Raw genomic sequence first — 20,942 nt, 5'->3', positions numbered from 1 at the left:
AATAGGTGATGTATAATTTTACCCAGATATAATTTCTCCTCTAAAAGACAACAAACAAATAAAAATATATAACATAATTAGGAAATATTTTAAGGAACTGCACATTGCTATGTATTTTACCTTGTGTTGTCTTTTAACACATTGAATAAAGATTTTTTTTTTTTTTTTTTTATATAACTCATCAAATAAAGTACATGGTCTAATCCAAAACTCCTTCAGCAGTTCATCCATTACCCTCACTCTGAATTTTCAAAAAGCTGCAACACCTGAAATACCCCCCAAATTCACATCATGCCCCTAACTCAGCCAAAAGAAACCTCAGAATAAAATGTTCCATTCAAGCAGCCAATCAGCTGCTGCATCTCCTTTAACGGAAAACTCTGCGTCATAACGTCTGCAAATAAAACCTATGAAACTGTCACTTAAATCCAGGTCAGCATCAGTCATGGATGAACTGCTGAAGATTCTCATTGTTCTCTGTGGTAATTTTAAGATTTGCCAATATATAAATAACAATAAGCATGTTTCTTTGCAAAACCTAAGCTATGTTCACAGATTAAATATATGCAACATTTAGGGTTTAAATCTGGAGTAATATTCACGTGCTTTATCTTCTGAATGTCGTTGTTTTTTAGGGCTTTTTCTCTGGAGTCATTGCTCCATTTCTGCTTCGATGTTGGAGACGATTGTCCGGCCTGGAGACAACATCACCATTTACTGTGACTGCAAAGTGTCAACTGGAATATATGTAGTTTGGTTCAGGAACTGTTCCCATCAATACCAACCTACTCTTGTTGTAGACTGGAAGACGAGCTCTTATTATGAAAGAAAAATCACATTCCCTCGTTTTAAATTTGTGAAGAATGAGTCGTCCAACTCCTATGACCTGATGATCATAAACGTCACTAATTCTGATGAGGGACTTTATTACTGTGAAACTTTGGAGAACAAGGTAAAGCAACATGAAAACAAAAACCTTTTCTCTCAAGAAGCTTACCTCTATGGCAACATCACCATAAAGATCACACTCTGTAAGTACTCCTTTCTGATTATAGGACAGTAATAACACTGCTGCGTATTTATTGTAGACAAGTTTGAGCAACTGAAAGTTAACTGCATTAAATAGTGCCAATTTCATGTTTCACCTAAACATATTTTAGCTCTTACTGTAACATTTTGAAAATGCAAAAAGAAAATTGTTGAAAAATCTTTCAAGTGCTTTGTTAGTAAAGAGAATGATGTGCTGTGTGCATTTACAAAACTAATTGCAAATGAGAATGAGAATGTTTCCTCAAATGTTTTTCATTGTTTAGCAAATGACTCATCATTCCCGTTAATTATTATCATGAAATACTACAGGTTATCAGAATTTACTGAACCCGCTATTACAGCTGTAAACGTCCCAGCAGGAGATTTTAAAAATTACCATCTCTTTGCATTAGCCCTATGTTCAATCATTCTAAAGAAAAAATGCATAAATAATTCAATTAATCACGTTTATTTGTAAAGCACATTGCGACAAGGCGATTCAAAGTGCTTTACATCATAGAAACACAAAAATGCATTCATAAAATGCACACAGTCGATAATATATTACATTTTTATAAAACATCATAAAAGGTACTATTTCAATCCTTATCATAATTATATGTTTATTCGTTTTTAGATACAGAGACTCATTTACCACACCGAAATATTTCCATGCCAGTGGAGGAATGTGGTTTGTGCAGGAAGCTGCTCTTTGCTCTGTGTCCGGTTTTTTCTGCTCTCTCAGCTCTCCTCTCCGCATTTCTTGTTTACCTGCTATGCCAAAAGTCAGGTAAATGCAGTTTTAATGGCTTTTCTCATTTAAAGCTTTGAAACCAAGATTGTTTGTTTCTTTCAATTTTATTACATTGGAGATTTTCTAACATCTGCAGCAACCACCAAAGCTGAGAAAAAGAGAGGAAACACTTTAAGACAAACAGAAGAAGCACAGGTAAAAAAACAAACAACATTCTTGTTTTCTTTTTTGCTTTAGATAAAAGTATTCTCTTTAATAAACTTTACCAGATCGTGATGATTCTGAATGTTAAATCCTAGGATGAGAATGTGTGTTATGCTGCCCTGGAAATTCATCAGCCATCACAGAGAAGTAAGAGGAAGAGGACGATCCAGAGTTCAGATTTCAGCACATACTCTGCTATCAAGACATTCCAGGAGGAGATTTCTATTTAACTTAGAGGTTAAAACAAAATTTAAAGAGAATTTCTAATTGCTTTCTTTGATTTATGTTCTTCCTCTAACACTGAAATCAAACAAAAATGAGTAACCTTCACAATCACAAATAAATCATTTTCAGAAAACTTTTGATTTGATGGTGTTTAAATCTGTCTTGATCAGAATGAAGCCCTGCTTAGTCATGCATTGACTGTTCCAGACATGGCTGCATGTCTGAAAGCAAATGTGTTCATCTCACCTTGTCAGCTTTGACAAAAACATCAGGGAAATGTCCAACAAGTTATACTCTTCTAATGACTATATTTTTATTTTAGATTTCAGTAACAGTAAAAACATGTATTTCATTTTATTTGATTTTCGACATTAAAATATATTTGTAGGCTCTTTCAATGTCATTAACTTTAACCTGAATTGCATTTCTAATGACTAGAAACATTTTAACCCCAGATTTTCTGTGATTATGTTTTGTTATGATTTCATTACTAAAATCATTTCTAAAATCTTAACTACAAGAATCAAAAAATAAAACATGAGTCACAAAAAGTTTTAAAAATGTCATACTCAGATTAATTAAATTAGAGGTGCTGCATACTCAGGTCACATTGATTACAGTAACAATGTACACAGTTGTTGAGCAGATTAAAAAACTACACAATATAGCATAAAACATAAAAAATAAAATGTTATCTCATTTTTGTACAAAAGGAGAGGTGGCTGTAACTCCCATTAATTCAGTAACATCCATCTCTTTATGCCTGGAAACCCAGAAATATATGAAATATATGAACTCCATATAGATAAGGAGTGATGCTTCTCTTCAGACCACATTAGCAGCTCAGGTAGAAGATGGAGGAGATTGATCTTTTAACCCAGCACATAAACATATACATTTTAGATTTTAATCAGACAATAACTTAAAAAAAACACCTGAACTATACCTTTACATTAACGTTGTCAGCAATCCTTTAATTATTTATTAATCTAAAATAAAAAAGATGACATGTGTATGACTGCAGCCACAACACAAATCTAAAGTAAAAAGTAATTTTAAAAAAACAATAGAACTCTGTCAAAATAATCAACAACTGTTGGGATCCTCATCATTTAAAGATTTTTTTTTTTTTTTTTTTGCCTGGAGGTTGAGGACAGAGATTTCAGTTTGACCGGTAAGACTTCTTTGACTCATGACTCTCTTGGCCTGTCAGGCCTCAAGATTTAGACTTTGTAGGATCTGCCTTTTGGTCCATTTTCTGGTCATGGTGATGCTTTAGGGCTGCCAAAGTCATTCTGGATTCCAGATACAGCAGATAATGCTTTGAGTCTTAAAATGTCACACATTTCACTGATACCTGCAAACTCTATACAACAAACGTACCCGGAGTTCCTTTTACGCTACCCCCGTCCCCACCCCCAACTCCCCCTTCATTGGTGAGAAAAAGTCCTGTAAACACCGTTACGCAGGAGAGCGCACAGGACCTGACTTTGACGCAGCAAAGGCGCACAGATTACGGGTGGTTACGCAAGCAGCTGGGGGATTCATGTCAAAACAAACCCCAAAATGCCTTATATCCTTATGACGGGACAAGTGTTCGCTACACATCGGTGGCTTTAGATTTAGTCTCCGAGTTGACCAGTTAGAAATATTCCAGAAAGAATACAGGCATGTCAAAATGAGCTCAAGTCGCTCTCTGGATAATATTGGCTCGGAAAAAAGCCATTTCATAACATTATTGGTCGAATGCGGTGTCAAAGGGGAGGGGCTCTAGGCTGCCCAATAAAAGCGTCATAATGGACACCGGCAGAGTTTCCATTCTGTTTGGCTATAGAAATTATTTTTAAGTTGCACTTCTCCTACTCGGTCTGAGGCATTAAACTGTAGTTATAGCAGTTCGCCACCAGAGGGCATATAGATCACAGTGAGCACTACGGATTCAGCGAGCGAACAGCAATTCATCGCAGATCACTGACAGACAGGTGTTATGCCATAATACCGGCAGGCGCTCACTGTCGCTCTTGTCTGTGTTAACAGTTTTCATCAATAAAAGAACCTGCTAAAATCACACTGATTAACTATTAAGAGTGCAACACATAGTATTAACTTGCTTAAAGTTTAAGCACACACTAAAATTAATCTCAAAATTATCTATCTATCTATCTATCTATCTAGCTGTTGACTTCCACCAACAAAGGCAAGCTCATAAAACATATTTTTAAGGGAACTGTTTAAAAATAATTTCAGAAAATGTCACAACAAAATATCTGAACAGCAGTGTTGTATAGTAACGAAGTAAAAATACTTCACTACTTTACTTAAGTATATTTTGGTGTACTTCATACTTTCCTGGAGTATGAAAATTTTTGATGACTTTCACTTTTACTTCACTATATTTCCGAACTTAATTGCGTACTTTTACTCCGATACATTTTCAATGTGTGGTTTAGTTACTCGTTACAAAAAAGCGAGAGAGAGAAACAAAGTGTTTTGACCCACCTACTGATTAGCAAGTAGCAAGCAGGCTACCGAACAAAGTCCGTAGCCTGCTTGCCTGGGCTTGTTCATCACCACCAATAGGATACACCTTCTTCTTCTTTTCTATTATGGCGGATCACAAGCAACTTTAAGGTGCATACCGCCACCTACTGTACATGAGTGTGTAGAAGCATTACTTCACATCTATTAAATTCTATTTTTTAATTTTGTATTCTTAAGATAAATAAACAATGCTTTCCTTAATTTGTGAATATCTGTTATGTTTCCTTCATTTCCTAATATACCTTTAAGATTCCATTCATGCCCTATATTTCGAACTATTCTCTTTAATTCTTCCCTTTCGAGTTCATTTGACTTACAGTTCATCAATATGTGTTCTACATTTTCTTTCTCTCCACATCTCTCACATTTATCATTATTTTTCCTCCCTATTGTATAAAGCATGTCATTTAAGTAGGTATGACCTACTCTTAATCTACTAATTATTATTTCTTCTCTTCTGTTTCGTTCATTAATGCTTTGAATTTGAACTGACTTTTGTACTTCATATAATCTTCTTCCTTTCTTATCTTCATTCCACATTTTTTGCCATTTCTTGATTTCTTTACTTTTAATTAGGATACACCTGTTTCGCTTCTCCCATTAAACACAAAGCAAGTCTCGCAATCAGTAGCAGTCACATGGAAATTCTATCTTACAAAAACTCCCCGTCCAACTTGAAGAAACACATCGAGGTAACGTCTTATGAAATGGTTATAATCCTCCTGTTTCAGTAACTATAGCTTGGTCACTAGACACTACTGTATTGTGAAATCTTGACCATAAATGAACTTTGTTTGGCATTGTTTCAGTTCCATACGTGGTGTATTTAGCTTAGGCCTAATGTTGACTGTATCAGGCTACCTAGACTCCTCTGTTCAAGGGGGACAGAAGCAATTTAGACTAAATTTAACGAATATAGGAAAGGCATGCAAGTTCAAAACCAGGTTTACAGATGCCAATAAGCTGCATTTCCCTCCCAATTCTTTTTTTCTTTTGCATAATGACCAGTTGTGTGCACCAGCTACTGACTGTAGCATTGACTGATTCACTGATTTGTGAAGTAGAGTAATCGTAACAGATCTTTTTCTTCATGTTGGCCGCATTTTCTGTACTATTTATTTTTCTCATTTTCAGCACTGACCTTACTTGAAGGGAAAACTTAAGGCTTACAAAAACTTTGTATTTTCTGTCCTGGAGGGTTTACTAAGAAGCTGGTTCAGTTGTAAAGCAGGTTAAGTTAACCTTGTGCTATAGGTAAAGCACCTCATTTTCTTAACTAAATGATGCCTGCAGGTATATCTATTAGCAGGTTTAATTTTGCCTGCACTTGGTTGGCTACATTATTTTAAGTGTATTTGACAAGTTTACCAAAATATAAAAAATGTCATTCAAACTGCATTTGCTTTGTTTTACTTTTTACTTGTACTTTTCATTACATTACTTGAGTACATCCATTTTTACAGTAATTTCCATACTTAAGTACAAGAAGTTTCAGATACTTTAAGAATTTAACTCAAGTAACATTTCAGTCAGTGACTTCGACTTTTACCAAAGTCATATTTTGGAGAGGTACTTGTACTTTTACTTGACTCTGAGATTTCAGTACTTTATACAACACTGCTGAACAGCCATTTAACATTGCCCTGTCTTTTTGTTTTGTTCTTTTGTTGTTGTTGTTATTGTAAAGTCCAGTGTGATTTTTAAAATTCTTTCCTGTACAGCTAGAAATAACATTTCTTAGCTTGTTGTCACCTACCAAAGGGCATTGGGATTGCTAAACATCAGTCATACTGTGATGGCAAATAAATGATAACAGATATAGAAAGGTTTTGGTGATTTTTGAATCCCCATTGACTACAAAAAAAAAAAGAATATATAGATAGCAATTCATTTGAATTGCTATCTATATATTCTTTTTTTTGCCCACAAATATATTTTTTTTTTTGCCCACAAATAAAAATCAAGGCATCTAATGTCTTTATCAAATACACAGAGAGATTTGGAGATGTGGAAAATTAGGTCCATCTGTTGTGGAAATTGTTACATCATTAATATTGAAGTTACATTAATGTTTTACATTAATGTATGTCTAGCATTGGCTTTACATGATTTTCTGATTGACTATTCAAATATATATATATATATATATATATGTACCATTACATATCACTCACATTCAGTAGGGAGGATAGGTTTTTTATGCACAAAACCTTTGTGCATAAGGTTTTCCTTCATAATGCTATATATATATATATATATATATATATATATATATATATATATATATATATATATACAGTCATGGCCAAATGTTTTGAGAATGATTCAAATGTTAATATTTACAAAGTCTACTGCTTCAGTTTTTATAACAGCAATTTGCATATACTCCAGAATGTTATAAAGAGTGATCAGCGTAACAGCAATTAATTGCAAAGTCAATATTTGCCTAGAAAATGAACTTTATCCCCCAAAACACATTTCAACTTCATTGCAGCCCTGCCTTAAAAGGACCAGCTAACATTGTTTCAGTGATTGCTCCATTAACACAGGTGTGGGTGGTGATGAGGACAGGGCTGGAGATCAATCTGTCATGATTAAGTAAGAATGACACTGCTGGACACTTTAAAAAGAGGCTGGTGCTTGGCATCATTGTTTCTCTTCTGTGAACCATGGTTACCTCGAAAGAAACACGTGCAGTCATCATTGCACTGCACAAAAATGGCTTAACAGGAAAGAAAATCGCAGCTAGAAAGATTGCACCTCAGTCAACAATCTATCGCATCATCAAGAACTTCAAGGAGAGAGGTTCCATTGTTGCCAAAAAGGCTCCAGGGCGCCCAAGAAAGACCAGCAAGTGCCAGGACCGTCTCTTAAAAGTGTTTCAGCTGCGGGATCGGGCTACCAGCAGTGCAGAGCTTGCTCAGGAATGGCAGCAGGCAGGTGTGAGTGCATCTGCACGCACTGTGAGGCGGAGACTCTTGGAGCAAGGCCTGGTCTCAAGGAGGGCAGCAAAGAAGCCACTTCTCTCCAGGAAAAACATCAGGGACAGACTGATATTCTGCAAAAGGTACAGGGAGTGGACTGCTGAGGACTGGGGTAAAGTCATTTTCTCTGATGAATCCCCTTTCCGATTGTTTGGGACATCTGGAAAACAGCTTGTTCGGAGAAGACGAGGTGAGCGCTACCACCAGTCTTGTCTCATGCCAACTGTGAAGCATCCTGAAACCATTCATGTGTGGGGTTGCTTCTCAGCCAAGGGAGTCGGCTCTCTCACAGTCTTACCTAAAAACACAGCCATGAATAAAGAATGGTACCAGAATGTCCTCCGAGAGCAACTTCTCCCAACCGTCCAAGAGCAGTTTGGTGATGAACAATGCCTTTTCCAGCATGATGGAGCACCTTGCCATAAAGCAAAGGTGATATCTAACTGGCTCAGGGAACAAAACATAGAGATTTTGGGTCCATGGCCTGGAAACTCCCCTGATCTTAATCCCATTGAAAACTTGTGGTCAATCATCAAGAGACGGGTGGACAAACGAAAACCTAGGAATTCTGACAAAATGCAAGCATTGATTGTGCAAGAATGGACTGCTATCAGTCAGGATTTGGTCCAGAAATTGATTGAGAGCATGCCAGGGAGAATTGCAGAGGTCCTGAAGAAGAGGGGTCAACACTGCAAATATTGACTTGCTGCATTAACTCATTCTAACTGTCATTAAAAGCTTTTGTTACTCATAATATGATTGCAATTGTATTTCTGTATGTGATGACAACATCTGACATACACACATGAAAACCAGAGGGCAGCAGATCATGTGAAAATATAATATTTGTGTCATTCTCAATACTTTTGGCCATGACTGTACAGTACAGACCAAAAGTTTGGACACACTTTCTCATTGAGAAAGTGTGTCCAAACTTTTGGTCTGTACTGTATATATATATAAATTAAAAGATTAATGTATGCTAGACATACATTAATGTAAAATACTAAATTTAATCTAAAAATCACAGAAAAAATAATGGCATTTAAATTCATAAACATTGCTTGCTGCTTTGTGTATTATACAGATTCCAGTGTTGCTCCTTCAAATACAACCATGTCTTATGAGCAGTGTGGTTTGTGCTGGAAGTTGCTCTTTGCTCTGTGTCCTGCTGTTTTTATTTTTTCCGCCTTCTTGACCTCAACTTTTGGTTTTCTCCTTCACTGGAAAACAGGTACTGGTAAAGGAATCCTTCCAAATTTACATTTAGAATGCAGTATTTTGATTCTTAACTCGCACCATTCCTGTTTTCATTGCTGCTGCAGAAATGCCTCGTGATAAGGAGGAGAAATGTGACTCCATGAGACTACCAGAAAAAACAGAGGTAATTAAATAACTTAAATAATTCAAACAACTATACTTCATGGACCTGGTAAAGTGTAGTTAGAGTTTTCTGTGATAGATCACAATTTTTACATATTTTATTAGTCAACAATGTTGCCATCTTTGCAAATAAAAATGTTTAATTTTAGGGGAACGATGTGTACTTTGCTGCCCTGGAAGTCCATCTGGCATTTCAGAAAAAAAAGAAGAGAATGATCCACACATCAGACTTCTGCATCTTTACTGATGTCATATACAACATGAAAGTCGAAGATTAAAATGTTCTGATCTCAGTGTTTGTTAATTTGGTTATGAATGAATAAATGAATGAATGAATGAATGGCAAACTAATAGAAAATACTCAGTTATAATTGCTGCCAGCTGCAAATTAAAACATCTTCACAAGTTTGACCATCAAAACAAAATTATTAAAAAATGCAAGCAAACAAAATAAATAGGGCAAAAAATCTTTGTGCATAAGGTTTTCCTTCATAATGCTAAATGTATTTCTGCTGCACTTCCTGTCTTTGTTTTTTGATCTCTCTTCTTAACATGTTTAATGCTCTTTGGACAGTGAAACTGCTGTAACCTGAAAGTGCAGTCTGTCCTCTGCAGAAGTGTGAGGGGCCCTTTGTCATTGTGGATTTCCTGTTTTACTGAGCAGTGACTGTGTTTGAAGGTTAACTTTGCTTTCAATTTTGTCTTATTCCACACATCTAGATAAGCAATAAAGTTGACACATCTATAAACAAACTCAATAAGAAGTTAGTTTGATTTTTAGTTTGAACTTCTGCAAATGACAGATGTACACAAAATGTTCCAGAAACAGCTTTTGAAAAGTAGTAGTAGTAGTAGTAGAAGTAGTTATGACTGAAAAGAAAAATTATATCTAGAGACGGATATTTTCTAAAAGAAAAGGCTTTGGGAATATAAGAACAAAGTACATCAGGGTATTATGAATTTCAAAAGAATCCCTCTTTATTTTGGTTCCAGTTATTGTCATTTCTCAACCATAAAATATATATTTTAGCTGAAATGTCACTGTGTACTAATATATAGTCTGTCTGTTGTGATGCATGTATTCATACAGATGTATTCATACAGATTAAATTGTTTTATAGTAAACTATATCTTCTTAGTACTTTTGAAAAATATAAATGAAATAAAATCTGAGAAGTAGGAAGTGCATTTGTATTCACCTTCAAGTCTAGAGGTGAGCTTTTACCATTTAAACCCATGCAAATGCTTTCATGCACTATATACTTTATGTTGATGCATCACATAAAAGCCTCCCAAAATGCATTAAATGATTACCCTAGAGAAGACCTTCACCAGTCACCAGGTTAAGTGGTTGTCCTAAACCAGAGAAAGTAGCAAATTGGACGTTTGTCTATCTGGCAAGGAAAAGGTTCCACATGTATGACAACCAATGATGTTAATGATAAAGACAAGAAAATGCCATCAGTAGCACTATTGTAGGCTCTTTCTTTTCGGTGCACAATCAATTCAGATGGTGCTGAGCTTAATGCCCTTGCTCTTGCTTTGTTTTCAACTAACCCTGGCTATTCTACAGTTGTTTACTTGCATTTTGAGAAAACCTTTTCACTAGAAAGGGCTCGTTAACAGTGATGACTGGTTATCCACTTGTCAGGACTCAACTCATATCTCTGGGATTACAGGATCATAGCTTCAGCAATGGATGTGACCCTTGTAACAATAAGGCTGCTTTCACAAAGTAAATGAGGTTTTGTAGCTGATGTACACCATGTATCTTGACCGTGGTGACATGGTCTCCCTGTACTTGTTTGATTTAATGATGACTAATAAAACCCTACAGTTTGATACTCACAGGGATCTTAGTAACAGTTTATGTTTTGGGAGCTGGCAGCTGACAACAGTCCTTTGACATTATACAAATAGCAGTGGTGAGTTTTATGGTGTGAATCTATTGGGCATGTTAACCACCTTCATTTCATCATTACCAAATCTAGTCAAACCTCCAGTTACTTCTGAACTCATGCATCATGCTATGAAAGTAGATACAAATCATTAGGAGGAAAAACAACTCAACACAGTTTGTATCAATAACAAACGTGGTTTAATTGCTAATTAAAATATTCAAAGATTGTGATTTTGAAAGATTACAATCTTTGAATATTTATTTCCTTAACCTAAAGCTTATTGCATACTGTTATATACTGCCCTCTTGTGAGTATCTTACAAGCAACGTGGCACGAATAAGATTGAAGTTGCAAACAACGCAATGAGAATCCTTTGTGGGATGCTCAGAGGGGGAAGTGGCAGTCAGATGTTTGTAGTTGTGGTGTTTGCACCTTTAAATGACTTTTAAGGAAGTTAATGTTCACCTTCAGGGAATGATTCAATGATTGTGGTAACATAAATTTTAGGACTCGGATCCTACAAAGAGTTCTTATTACTCAGCCAGTCTGAGGAGATACTGGTTGAAGTGTCTTTGTGTATGCATTTATTTCTTTTTAATTAATTCAGTTTTTTCTTCTTATTTTATGATTTTGTATTTGAAGATTGTTTTTATATTTCTTGTTATGGATTGTATGCTTATTTCATTTTATGTAAATATGGACATGAAGCCTGTTAAGAAATATTTAATCTAATTTTTGTTTTCATTACCAACTTCTTCTGGGATGAAAAGGAGCCATCTGTCGCAAAACACTTTGTACTGCACAAACTGAACAGGTCAATTAGTACTTGCTTTAGGTGTGTTTTCTATTGGCTATGGTAACCATCGACTTAAAGTAATGTCCTATAAATGGTTCATAATTGGAGGAGATTGTTGAGACTTATTTTGGTTTTATCAAGCCCTCAGATTCACATTTCCTCAGCTATTGGACTCAAACATACTCAGTGGAAATGGAGAGTAAAATAAATATTCAGGAACGGATATATAGAATAAAAGCCAATTGAGATTTAGACATTTCTGTATGATCTATTGTAATCTACAGGAGAAAATCACCAGGATAAGAAACATGGCTTCAAACTGGTTTGTTTACGAGTTCAAAACTGACGGTAAGTACAAAATAACTATGGTTGGGGATAAAATGGAAATAGGAACTGGTGAAAACTAAAGAGTAAAGGCAAAATTGCTTTGCAGATTGATAGAGTGATGTGGTGATAGCATGAATTGTGTGACCAGCCAGCTGGAGGACTTGAAAGATATGATGTGGTATGGTATGGTATATTTGAAAGTATGGCATAGAGATACTTCTGAAGCATACTTCAGTAGTGCTGACATAGATGCCACATGAAACCTCCCGTCATGCTTCACTGTCAGCTTTATTTTTGAAAACTTGCAGCTGTATGGGATATTGCCATCTAACGGCAGGATCTTCTCTTTTCCTGCAACGTTTCATGGGCTCCTCCGCTCTGTTCCTCCTGTCCTGTTGTTTGTAGAGCCCCACTGCTATGCATACTTAATATATGAAAAACAAACATAAAAGCTGTAAAAGATAGTCTTTATTCTTTATAACTTTGGTTGATAAAATCCAAGGATAATCACACTGATGAGCATTTGTTCTTTGTTCTGCAGATTTCATCATATTGACAAGATAAACTTGCAGTTTACCTGCAGGCAAACTGTGCAATTATTGCACAGTTTGCAATAATTGTAATTCTGTTCTATGTAGTTGTACTTTAACAGTGTATTTTTGATTATGAGAGGAGATGTGTAGCTCTGTGCAGGAGGGCAAATATTCTTTATGCAAGTGGAAAAATATATATTCTTTTTCACTGAAAAAATAAAGGTTTTTTGATTAACTTCTATATACATCACAGAGGAGATAGGTTAAAAATATTAGTACTCTTATATACCATGAAATGGTTAACTTTTTCTGTAGTTGCCTAACAATAGTCATTCTTTGCGTGAAAGAGAGGAAATGAAACTGACTGGGTCATGGCTTTAAAGCTGTGGAACCATCTGCTTTCACATTTGTGGTTAGCCGTACCGACTGTTCCTTTATAACATAGATAAAGAACATACCTGTTTAGTCAGACATTATTTTAGAATTAAGTTTGGCATTGTCAAGTGAATAATCTTACTGTTTTTATTTTGGAATTTTTGTCTTATGTATGTCCATTTTATTTTACTTTGTATTCTGACTGATTAAAGAGCTGATAAACCATCTGCTTTCATACTTGTGTTATGTGTCCAGTGTTTAAAATTTTATTTTACTTTACTTTGTATTCTGACTGATAGAAGAACTATTTAAATAAGCCACTATTTTATTTTCACATTCATTAAAACATTTATCTGACAATTTTAACTTCTTTGATGTTTTTTCCTGAGATGAGTAACTATTATATAGCCTGTGTTATACATAGTAACCCAGAGGGACTGTACACAGTTTTGCAAGAGTAAACATACCTCTTTTAAACACCCTATTCAATTCACCATCCCAAAATGGAGAGACTCAACCAAAAACATATCAAGACGTGGCTGTATAACTAAACTTTTAGATTGGTGAATCTGTTGATAGGACATTAAAACCATGTAGAACAAGCTCCTCTAGCTACGTGTGGCAAAATATGAACTGGCCTACATGGAAAAAGCTATGAGTGGCAAAAAAATGTCAATAAATCATATTGAAAACAAGATCCTGACCATGACTGATGGTGGTGGCAACATTATTCTGTGAGAATGCTTTTCTTTATCAGGAACAGGAAAGCTGTCAGAGTTCATGAGAGGATCCTGTATGAGGTTGCAAAAAGACTTTAGACCTGGGGAGGTTGGACACCTCAGCAGTACAAAAACCCTGAATGATAGGTTTATTTTGTCCTAACCTGCAAAGAATCAGCCAGAGACAGAGACAGAGGTTACTTTTCTTTTCTTTTCTGCAGAACAGGAGAATTGAAAGCAGACGTGACGAATCGCTGTCAAACACTGTCTGGGATCAATTCTGCCAGATCTTTCTTTGCATTTCTCTTTATTGTATAGAAAAAGGAGGTTGGGCTTCTTCACACAGTCACACAGAGAATTGACCAACTGTCTTTACATTCTGGAACCTTCTGTGGACATGCCCTTACAAGGGCATGTGGTTGACCACAACTAATCAGTTACATATGGAGCTAATAACACATGAATGTTTTAACGTTTTTAGCTTCCAAGCAAACATCCTAAACAAAGTTAATAATATACTACAAAAGATTAATAAAGTACTACAAAAGAAAGAGAAGTTAAGTAAACATAAAAAAGAATAATAATATGAGAGTAATAATATAAAAAGAATAATATGAAAACATAACTTGTAAAATAAACTCATAAGTAAATGAACAGGAGGATAATTTTTCTAACACTGAACATTCATCTAGATGTGTTGAAGAAGGAGTTGCAAGACACAGACCCTCAAGAATTTGGGATTCAACACATATGACATTTCAATCTGGAGAGACTCAGACGGAGATGAGAAGACAATTAGAAGAGTTTATTGACAAACAGAATTTAAAGTCTTTGGCGCTCGGGCCCCGGCTGGGGATAACGGTTATCGCAGCGTTAGCGATAGGCTTCAGATGAGCATCCCCGATGCTGTTAGGAACGTCATCCCCCAGGGCCCGGCACTGGTGGTGGAGGTTGAAGAAGGGTGCAGGCCTCAGGACCGGGCGAATGGAGGAGAAGGGGTGGTGGTGAGTTGAGCTCGGCTGGAGAGCGAAGGACGCCATGAATGAAGGTCCTTATCAGCTGGGACTTGGTCGATGATTGGACGTGAAGTGGCTTGGTCCGGCGTTGATAGGTCGACGATTGTGGGCAGGTCGCTTCAATTAACGGGTCCCGGTGGGGATAAAAGAGTCTTCCAGTTTGAATTTGCGCCTAGGCTTCATAACTGATCGTTACGTATAAAGAAACAATTTTAATCTAGATATGAATTAAAAAGTGCTGAATCCAAGTCGGGTTTTATTGTTAAGGACACAGTTCTATCTTGATAAACACAATAAATGCAGACTGTGAAATATTCTAACACAAAGAATAATTTTCTGTTCCCAAACACATCCATGACTGTACAGATCTGTCCAAGTTCAAATCACATCTAAAAACATGCCATTGTATATCAAATTTTAATGTATTACAATGGTCTTGTTTTTTGTAGATTTTTTTAACATGCTCTATATTTAAGTGTTTGATGTACTTAGTGTTCTGTTTGTACATTAACTTGCTTCCTGTAGAATGTCTCTGAGTGCTTGGAAAAGTGCTATACAATTAAAATGTATTATTATATAAGTATTTTAAGATGATCTTCACAACTACACATAATATGTACAATTTTAACCATATTCAGTAAAGCAGTATGTATGTTTGGATTTCAGGAGACCAACTAAAATTAAACCTCTCAATTCTTTGTTTTCTTTTTGGATTGTTTTCCTTTTTTATGATAGTCTCACAAAGCAGAAACTGAAAACCAGTCACTCTTCACTTTATACACGACTATCAACATACAGACCACACAATGTTCCATTCAACTAGCCAATCAGCAACAACAACTCCTTTAATGGAAAAAGTTTCACTACAACATAACTATATCCGCAAATAAAGGCTGTGAAACTGCCCTCTAGCTGCAGGTCAACATCAACCATGAACCAGCTACATGTCACTCTGGTGGTTTGCTTCGGTAATTTCAAATTGACTGAATAGCAGTTTATGAGAAATATTTAAAACGTATTTCATATATTTTTAATTTATACAAAATGTTTGACTGTTGTTCTGCTGAAATTTAACTGAAGAAAATCTTATTACTGTATTTCTGTTCCAGGAGTTGCTTTATGGAGTCGTTTTTCCATTTCTACATCAGTGGTGCAGTTGACTGCCAGACCTGGAGAAAACATTCTTCTCTACTGTGACTGCAAGCAGTCATCTGGAGTGTATATTGTTTGGTACAAGAATTCTTCACATGAAGACAAACCAACTCTTGTTCTAAATGTAAAGACTGATTTTGGAACAGAAAAGATATTTTCTCGTTTCAAATTTCTGAAGAACTTTACATTTGATTCCTATGACCTGCTGATTGTGCACGCCAACAATTCTGATGAAGGGCTCTATTACTGTGGAACTGAAGAGACAAAGGTGGAGAAAGACAAAAATAAAAATATGTTGCAGAAGACAATCCACCAATACGGCAACATCATCACAAAGATCACACTTGGTAAGTATTTTCTTCTAATTACATGAAAATTCTAAAAGTGATCATGGGAATCTAATTACCTGACAAAATACGGACATAAATATAGAGGAGGAAAAACAAAAGTATTGAGTCTAAACAAATTTACAAACATCAAAAACACAAGAATCACACTTAGACGTTTTAGCAAAATATGATTATCTTGTTGATGAAAATCAATTTTGCTGAGTTATTCTTTAAATGCTTTGATATCTTATCAAAAAGCTTGACAATGTGAAACATCATGTTATTTATTATGTAAATGCTGAAACAAAACTGAAAAGTTTTCAGTGATTGTCATTCTACAATTTTTACATATGTTTATTTCTTCAAAAGAGTTTTGACACTGAGATAATAGAGACCCTGGGGAAACAGTTATATTAATGAATATCCCCAAAGTAGTGTAACTTCATTCATAGTTCACAATAAAATAAAATATTATTTTTGGAATTCTTAAAATTTACTCACAACCTCTCTACTTTAATGTCTCCATAAAGCAGCTTCATTCTTAGTAGCTAATGATTACTCAAAAAATTATAGAAAAAGCAAATAAAGACATTTTTCTTATTAAATCATACACCAGCTCAGGTTTTATATCCAGTCATATTCAATAAGCTAGAATATGCATTCCAGCGAGGCTCTTTTGTCGAATCAAAAGTGCCCTTTAAAAGCAGCAACCTTTCAGTAGGTATTAAATTTACATTTCATTGAGGCCACATTTCGCAATTACAAATGTTTTTTCAATGGCCTGATAAATAAACAAATGTGGTATAAATGTGGTTTTTCATGACAAAAATTCATTAGAATTAACAGAAATAATGGCTTGTAAGCATCAGTCTGTGCAAAAAGTAATCTATATAATGTGCTTCACTTTGTATGGAATTGAGATCCGGAAATCAACTTTTTCAGGAATATTCTAAAGAAGGTCACCTTTCCACCTCGTTAATCTTTAGATTTAATTTTCAACTCTGTGGAGATTCAAGTTCCTGCCTTGAATCTAAAAGATTCAAATCTCTGTCCTGACTGCACTCCAAAACAAAAATATTACTGCCTGATATGTTGTTGAAATGAAACGTTTACACATTAATTGAGTCTTTGAAAAATGTTTGTTCTCAATACAGATCAAACTGTTTGTCATTCAAATATCACCCAGACTGCAGAGGACTCTGCTGCATGCTGGAAGATGCTCCTCTCCCTCTGTCCAGCTCTTGCTCTTCTTTTTGTCCTCATTTCCTCAGCTGCAGTTTATCTGATTTACCAGAAAGCAGGTACTTGTGAATTTTGTCCTTTTTTATTTATAGCTGTCATAATGACTCTTTGATCCTGAGAATTAATCTTAGCATTTTGCATTCCTTCCTAAAGCTAAAAAAGCTCAAGAAAACAATAGGAGACTTGAAATGAGAAGACAAACCAGGGAAACACAGGTAAAAAACTACTTACATGTAATCTGATTATGACAAATCATGTCATTTTTAACTGACACATTACTAGGACAGGTTTATGCTTGATAGTCTATCTAAAATATCAGGCCCCAACATTTGTTAATATTTTAAAAAAAACATCTTGAATTTTAGGATGAAAATGTTTGCTACGCAGCTCTGGAAATCCATCGACCATCGCAGAGACCAAAGAGGAAGAGGAAAACCCAGCCTTCAGACTTCAGCACATATTCTGACCTCAAAACATCTGTGGTGTAGGAGATTGACACTGAACTCTGAAGTTTTAGTCCTGAACAATAAGTACCAGTTGTGCTCTTTCTCCCATTCCCTAAGAATTTAATGGCAGATTTAAAAAAAAAAAAAAATATGTATTTCAGAAAACTTATTTTTGTTTTTTAACAATAAAACCATTGTACATCATCCCAGACCTAATTCCAAAACATGTTTAAAGGCATATATGTGCTCCATTCATTCTGTTTTTTTTTTTTTAACATTTCTTCTATGTAGCATATACATTGACAAAACAAAGTAATTTTTCTCTGCCTCTTTTCCAGTACAACCCAATTGTCATATTTTGTCATTTAGAATTTTTCTCTGTGGACCCCAATTTTTCTTCTTAAAAGTGACTATTGGTTAAAATTGCTAAAATTAAAATTAAATTTTACGTTTAATATGACCTTGTAAAACCTGCTTTCTATTTTACAAATAAATCACTATTAGGGGTCCCTGTCGGCCTTGAGACCTTAAGCAGCAGGTTAGTTTGTTTGTCTTGGAGCTCTTTAGGTTGCCTTTGTACTCAGAAAGCTTTTACCATGAAATAATACTGAACGTGTATGAACTTCAGGAATTTATAAGTTGGAGGTCAAGTTTTAGAATTATATACATGCAAAATACATTTTAAAAGCAGAATATGAATTCACATGACAGTTTAAGACTAAATAGAAAAAGAAAACCTATGGAACACCAAAAGTGACAAAATTCCAAAATCAAACAAACAACACCAGATTCTAACAAAGGGAATAAAATAATAATAATTAAAAAAGTAATTCACCAGCTAGGTTCTTCCAATTTAATTCTTATGCAAATGACAAAAAAACTAAATAATAAAGGGCAAGAGTTAATGCATTTTTAATGTCAGCTTGTTTTAACAAATTGAAGGCCAAAAATAGGCTATTTTGGATGGTCATATGAAGAGCACATTAACATAGTTTCCACCATAATGATAAAAACAAATTTTCTTGAGAAGTGGATTAAGTAAAACTTTAGTTCCTGAAGTCAATAGACCAAAATTAAAAGCAAAGTGTGTCAAAGAGCAATAAAGAAATTATCTTCAAGCCTACCATCTCTATACATTACAAACCAATTAATCTAGCCACAGCCTGGGTTGTAGGAATTCCATTCCAAATGGTTTCCTATGATGCATCCTTTCCTGCTATGTTTTCTGTGAAGGCTCTCAGCAAGGTTACAGAGTGTTTGTTGGTATTTTTAATTCTTCTAAAAAAACATTATACCTGTTTCTGCATTTTATAAGTACTACTTAAAATTAAACATCTTTTCATATTGTTCAGTCCTTTCATGATTTTGCGACTGACTGTAATTTTTAAAAAATCTTTTTGCAATTAAAATCACTAGTTTTGTGGAACCAACTTAGAAATAGTTTCAAGGAATTTTGCAATATTTGTTTTTGTGTATGACGTTGGTTGTGAATTTGTCAATCGTCATATGATGACTGAAGAATAACTTGATGTTAAATTAGGCTGAGGCAGCGGTGTAGTAAAAACACAAAATTCTGCCATGTACAGGTGGGAGTTAGTGGTCAGTTAAAACCAATGTTTTTGACCATTGTTGTGGAAAATTTCCAATAAACTTACAGTTACACATTAGCGGGGGGAAAATGTGGGAATCTGTTGATTTTACGTAAATTTCCACAATAACAGAAAACTGGGTGGACTGTTTGATGTAATTTGGTGTCTGGAGTCTTGAGGACCACACAAAAAAGCCATGGAAGACCAGATTTGGCCCCTGGGCCTCTAGTTTGACACAAGTGCTCTATTGGTTCAAAATGTTCCCACATGAGTTGCTTGTTTTCTCACAAACTGAAAATGCACCTTTATATCACACACAAACTAACAAATCACCAGCACTTAGGATCTGCATGTGAGCTGATCATTGCAGTCTGTATATGTTGAAATTACTCATTACTCAAATCTCATTATGAAGCAGACAGGCTTCAAACACCATCAATGACTCATCAGGAACAATACAAGCCTTCCTAGATTTCTTGAGACAAACTTTGAAGCCACAGTGTTTTATTGTTGAGTTATAGTAAGGAGTCAACTCAAAAGGAGGGTTTCTAAACCTACCCAAAACATTCTGATAGAGTAAAAACATTTTTTTATTGACTTAGACTTAGACTGACTTTATTGTCATTTTGCATGCACAGGGTGTATACAGAACGAAATTTCGTTGCATACGGCTCAGGACAATGTTTTGAGGTTCCAATGTTGTGAGGTTACTCCAGAATAAAATAAAATACAGTATAAAATATGAATATAAATATGAATATAAAATATAAAGTGCAGGACTGACAGTAAAATGGAGTTACTTAGCTCTGTACATGTGCAAGGTATGAAGTGGAGACCAGAATTTTGAGTGCAGTCCAGTTAAGAGTTCAGCAGTCTTATGGCAAGTGGGAAAAAGCTGTTTCGGAACCTGGTGGACCTGCACCGGATGCTGCGGAACCTCTTTCCAGAGGGCAGCAGGGAGAACAGTCCATGGTGGGGGTGTGAGGGGTCACTGATGATGTTTCGGCCTCGGGACACGCAGCGCTGGGATGAAATGTCCTGAATGGAGGGAAGGGGGGCCCCGATGATCCTCTCTGCTGTCCGCACCACTCTCCTCACGTTCTTCCAGTCGGAGGCGCTGCAGCCTCCACACGACCACACAGAGAGGCAGCTGGTCAGAATGCTCTCTATGGTGCTTCTGTAGAATGTCTTGAGGATGGGCGGGGGCAGGTGTGCTCTTCTCATCCTCTGCAGGAAATACAAGCGTTTCTGTGCCCTCTTGACCAGAGACGTGGTGTTCCCAGTCCAGGTCAGGTCGTTTGTGATGTGCACCCCCAGGAATTTGGTGCTGCTGACCACCTCCACAGCCGAGCTGTTGATGAGCAGTGGAGCGTGGCTGGGCCGGTTCTTCCTGAAGT

At 35.7% G+C, this 20,942-nt stretch overlaps 2 protein-coding genes across 4 annotated transcripts; both read left to right on the top strand.

Annotated features, from left to right (window-relative positions):
* Nucleotides 1–213: 213 nt before the first annotated feature.
* On the top strand, nucleotides 214–10,968 carry LOC114144910 (uncharacterized). Of its 3 annotated transcripts, none has more exons than XM_028018149.1 (5): nucleotides 214–482; nucleotides 636–952; nucleotides 1,775–1,819; nucleotides 1,920–1,978; nucleotides 2,083–2,218. In XM_028018149.1, the coding sequence occupies exons 1-4, from the start codon at nucleotides 410–412 to the stop codon at nucleotides 1,956–1,958; spliced, it is 474 nt and encodes a 157-aa protein (XP_027873950.1). In that variant the 5' UTR covers nucleotides 214–409; the 3' UTR covers nucleotides 1,959–1,978; nucleotides 2,083–2,218. The 3 variants fall into 3 exon arrangements, with proteins under 3 accessions (XP_027873950.1, XP_027873948.1, XP_027873949.1); XM_028018147.1 differs by having other exon boundaries at nucleotides 222–482; nucleotides 636–1,031; nucleotides 1,667–1,819; nucleotides 2,083–3,265; XM_028018148.1 differs by lacking the exons at nucleotides 1,775–1,819; nucleotides 1,920–1,978; nucleotides 2,083–2,218 and adding exons at nucleotides 8,825–8,971; nucleotides 9,063–9,121; nucleotides 9,270–10,968 and having other exon boundaries at nucleotides 230–482; nucleotides 636–1,031.
* Nucleotides 10,969–15,624: 4,656 nt separating this feature from the next.
* On the top strand, nucleotides 15,625–19,303 carry LOC114144911 (uncharacterized). Its single transcript, XM_028018150.1, has 5 exons — nucleotides 15,625–15,755; nucleotides 15,897–16,286; nucleotides 17,423–17,569; nucleotides 17,664–17,725; nucleotides 17,876–19,303. Exons 1-5 carry the CDS (start codon nucleotides 15,719–15,721, stop codon nucleotides 17,996–17,998), a joined length of 759 nt encoding a protein of 252 aa, XP_027873951.1. The 5' UTR covers nucleotides 15,625–15,718; the 3' UTR covers nucleotides 17,999–19,303.
* Nucleotides 19,304–20,942: the final 1,639 nt, after the last annotated feature.

The sequence above is a fragment of the Xiphophorus couchianus genome, chromosome 5, assembly GCF_001444195.1.
Source record: "Xiphophorus couchianus chromosome 5, X_couchianus-1.0, whole genome shotgun sequence".
Taxonomy (NCBI): domain Eukaryota; kingdom Metazoa; phylum Chordata; class Actinopteri; order Cyprinodontiformes; family Poeciliidae; genus Xiphophorus; species Xiphophorus couchianus.
This window is presented reverse-complemented; position numbering and strand designations above follow the sequence as displayed.

Excerpts from the sequence above, each read along its gene's own strand:
- LOC114144911 (XM_028018150.1), top strand. The coding sequence starts at position 15,719 with ATGAACCAGCTACATGTCACTCTGGTGGTTTGCTTCG. Across the intron at positions 15,756-15,896 it reads CACTCTGGTGGTTTGCTTCG|GAGTTGCTTTATGGAGTCGT; the intron begins GTAATTTCAAAT and ends TTTCTGTTCCAG. Across the intron at positions 17,726-17,875 it reads GACAAACCAGGGAAACACAG|GATGAAAATGTTTGCTACGC; the intron begins GTAAAAAACTAC and ends CTTGAATTTTAG.
- LOC114144910 (XM_028018147.1), top strand. The coding sequence starts at position 410 with ATGAAACTGTCACTTAAATCCAGGTCAGCATCAGTCATGGATGAACTG. Across the intron at positions 1,032-1,666 it reads CACCATAAAGATCACACTCT|ATACAGAGACTCATTTACCA; the intron begins GTAAGTACTCCT and ends ATTCGTTTTTAG. Across the intron at positions 1,979-2,082 it reads GACAAACAGAAGAAGCACAG|GATGAGAATGTGTGTTATGC; the intron begins GTAAAAAAACAA and ends GTTAAATCCTAG.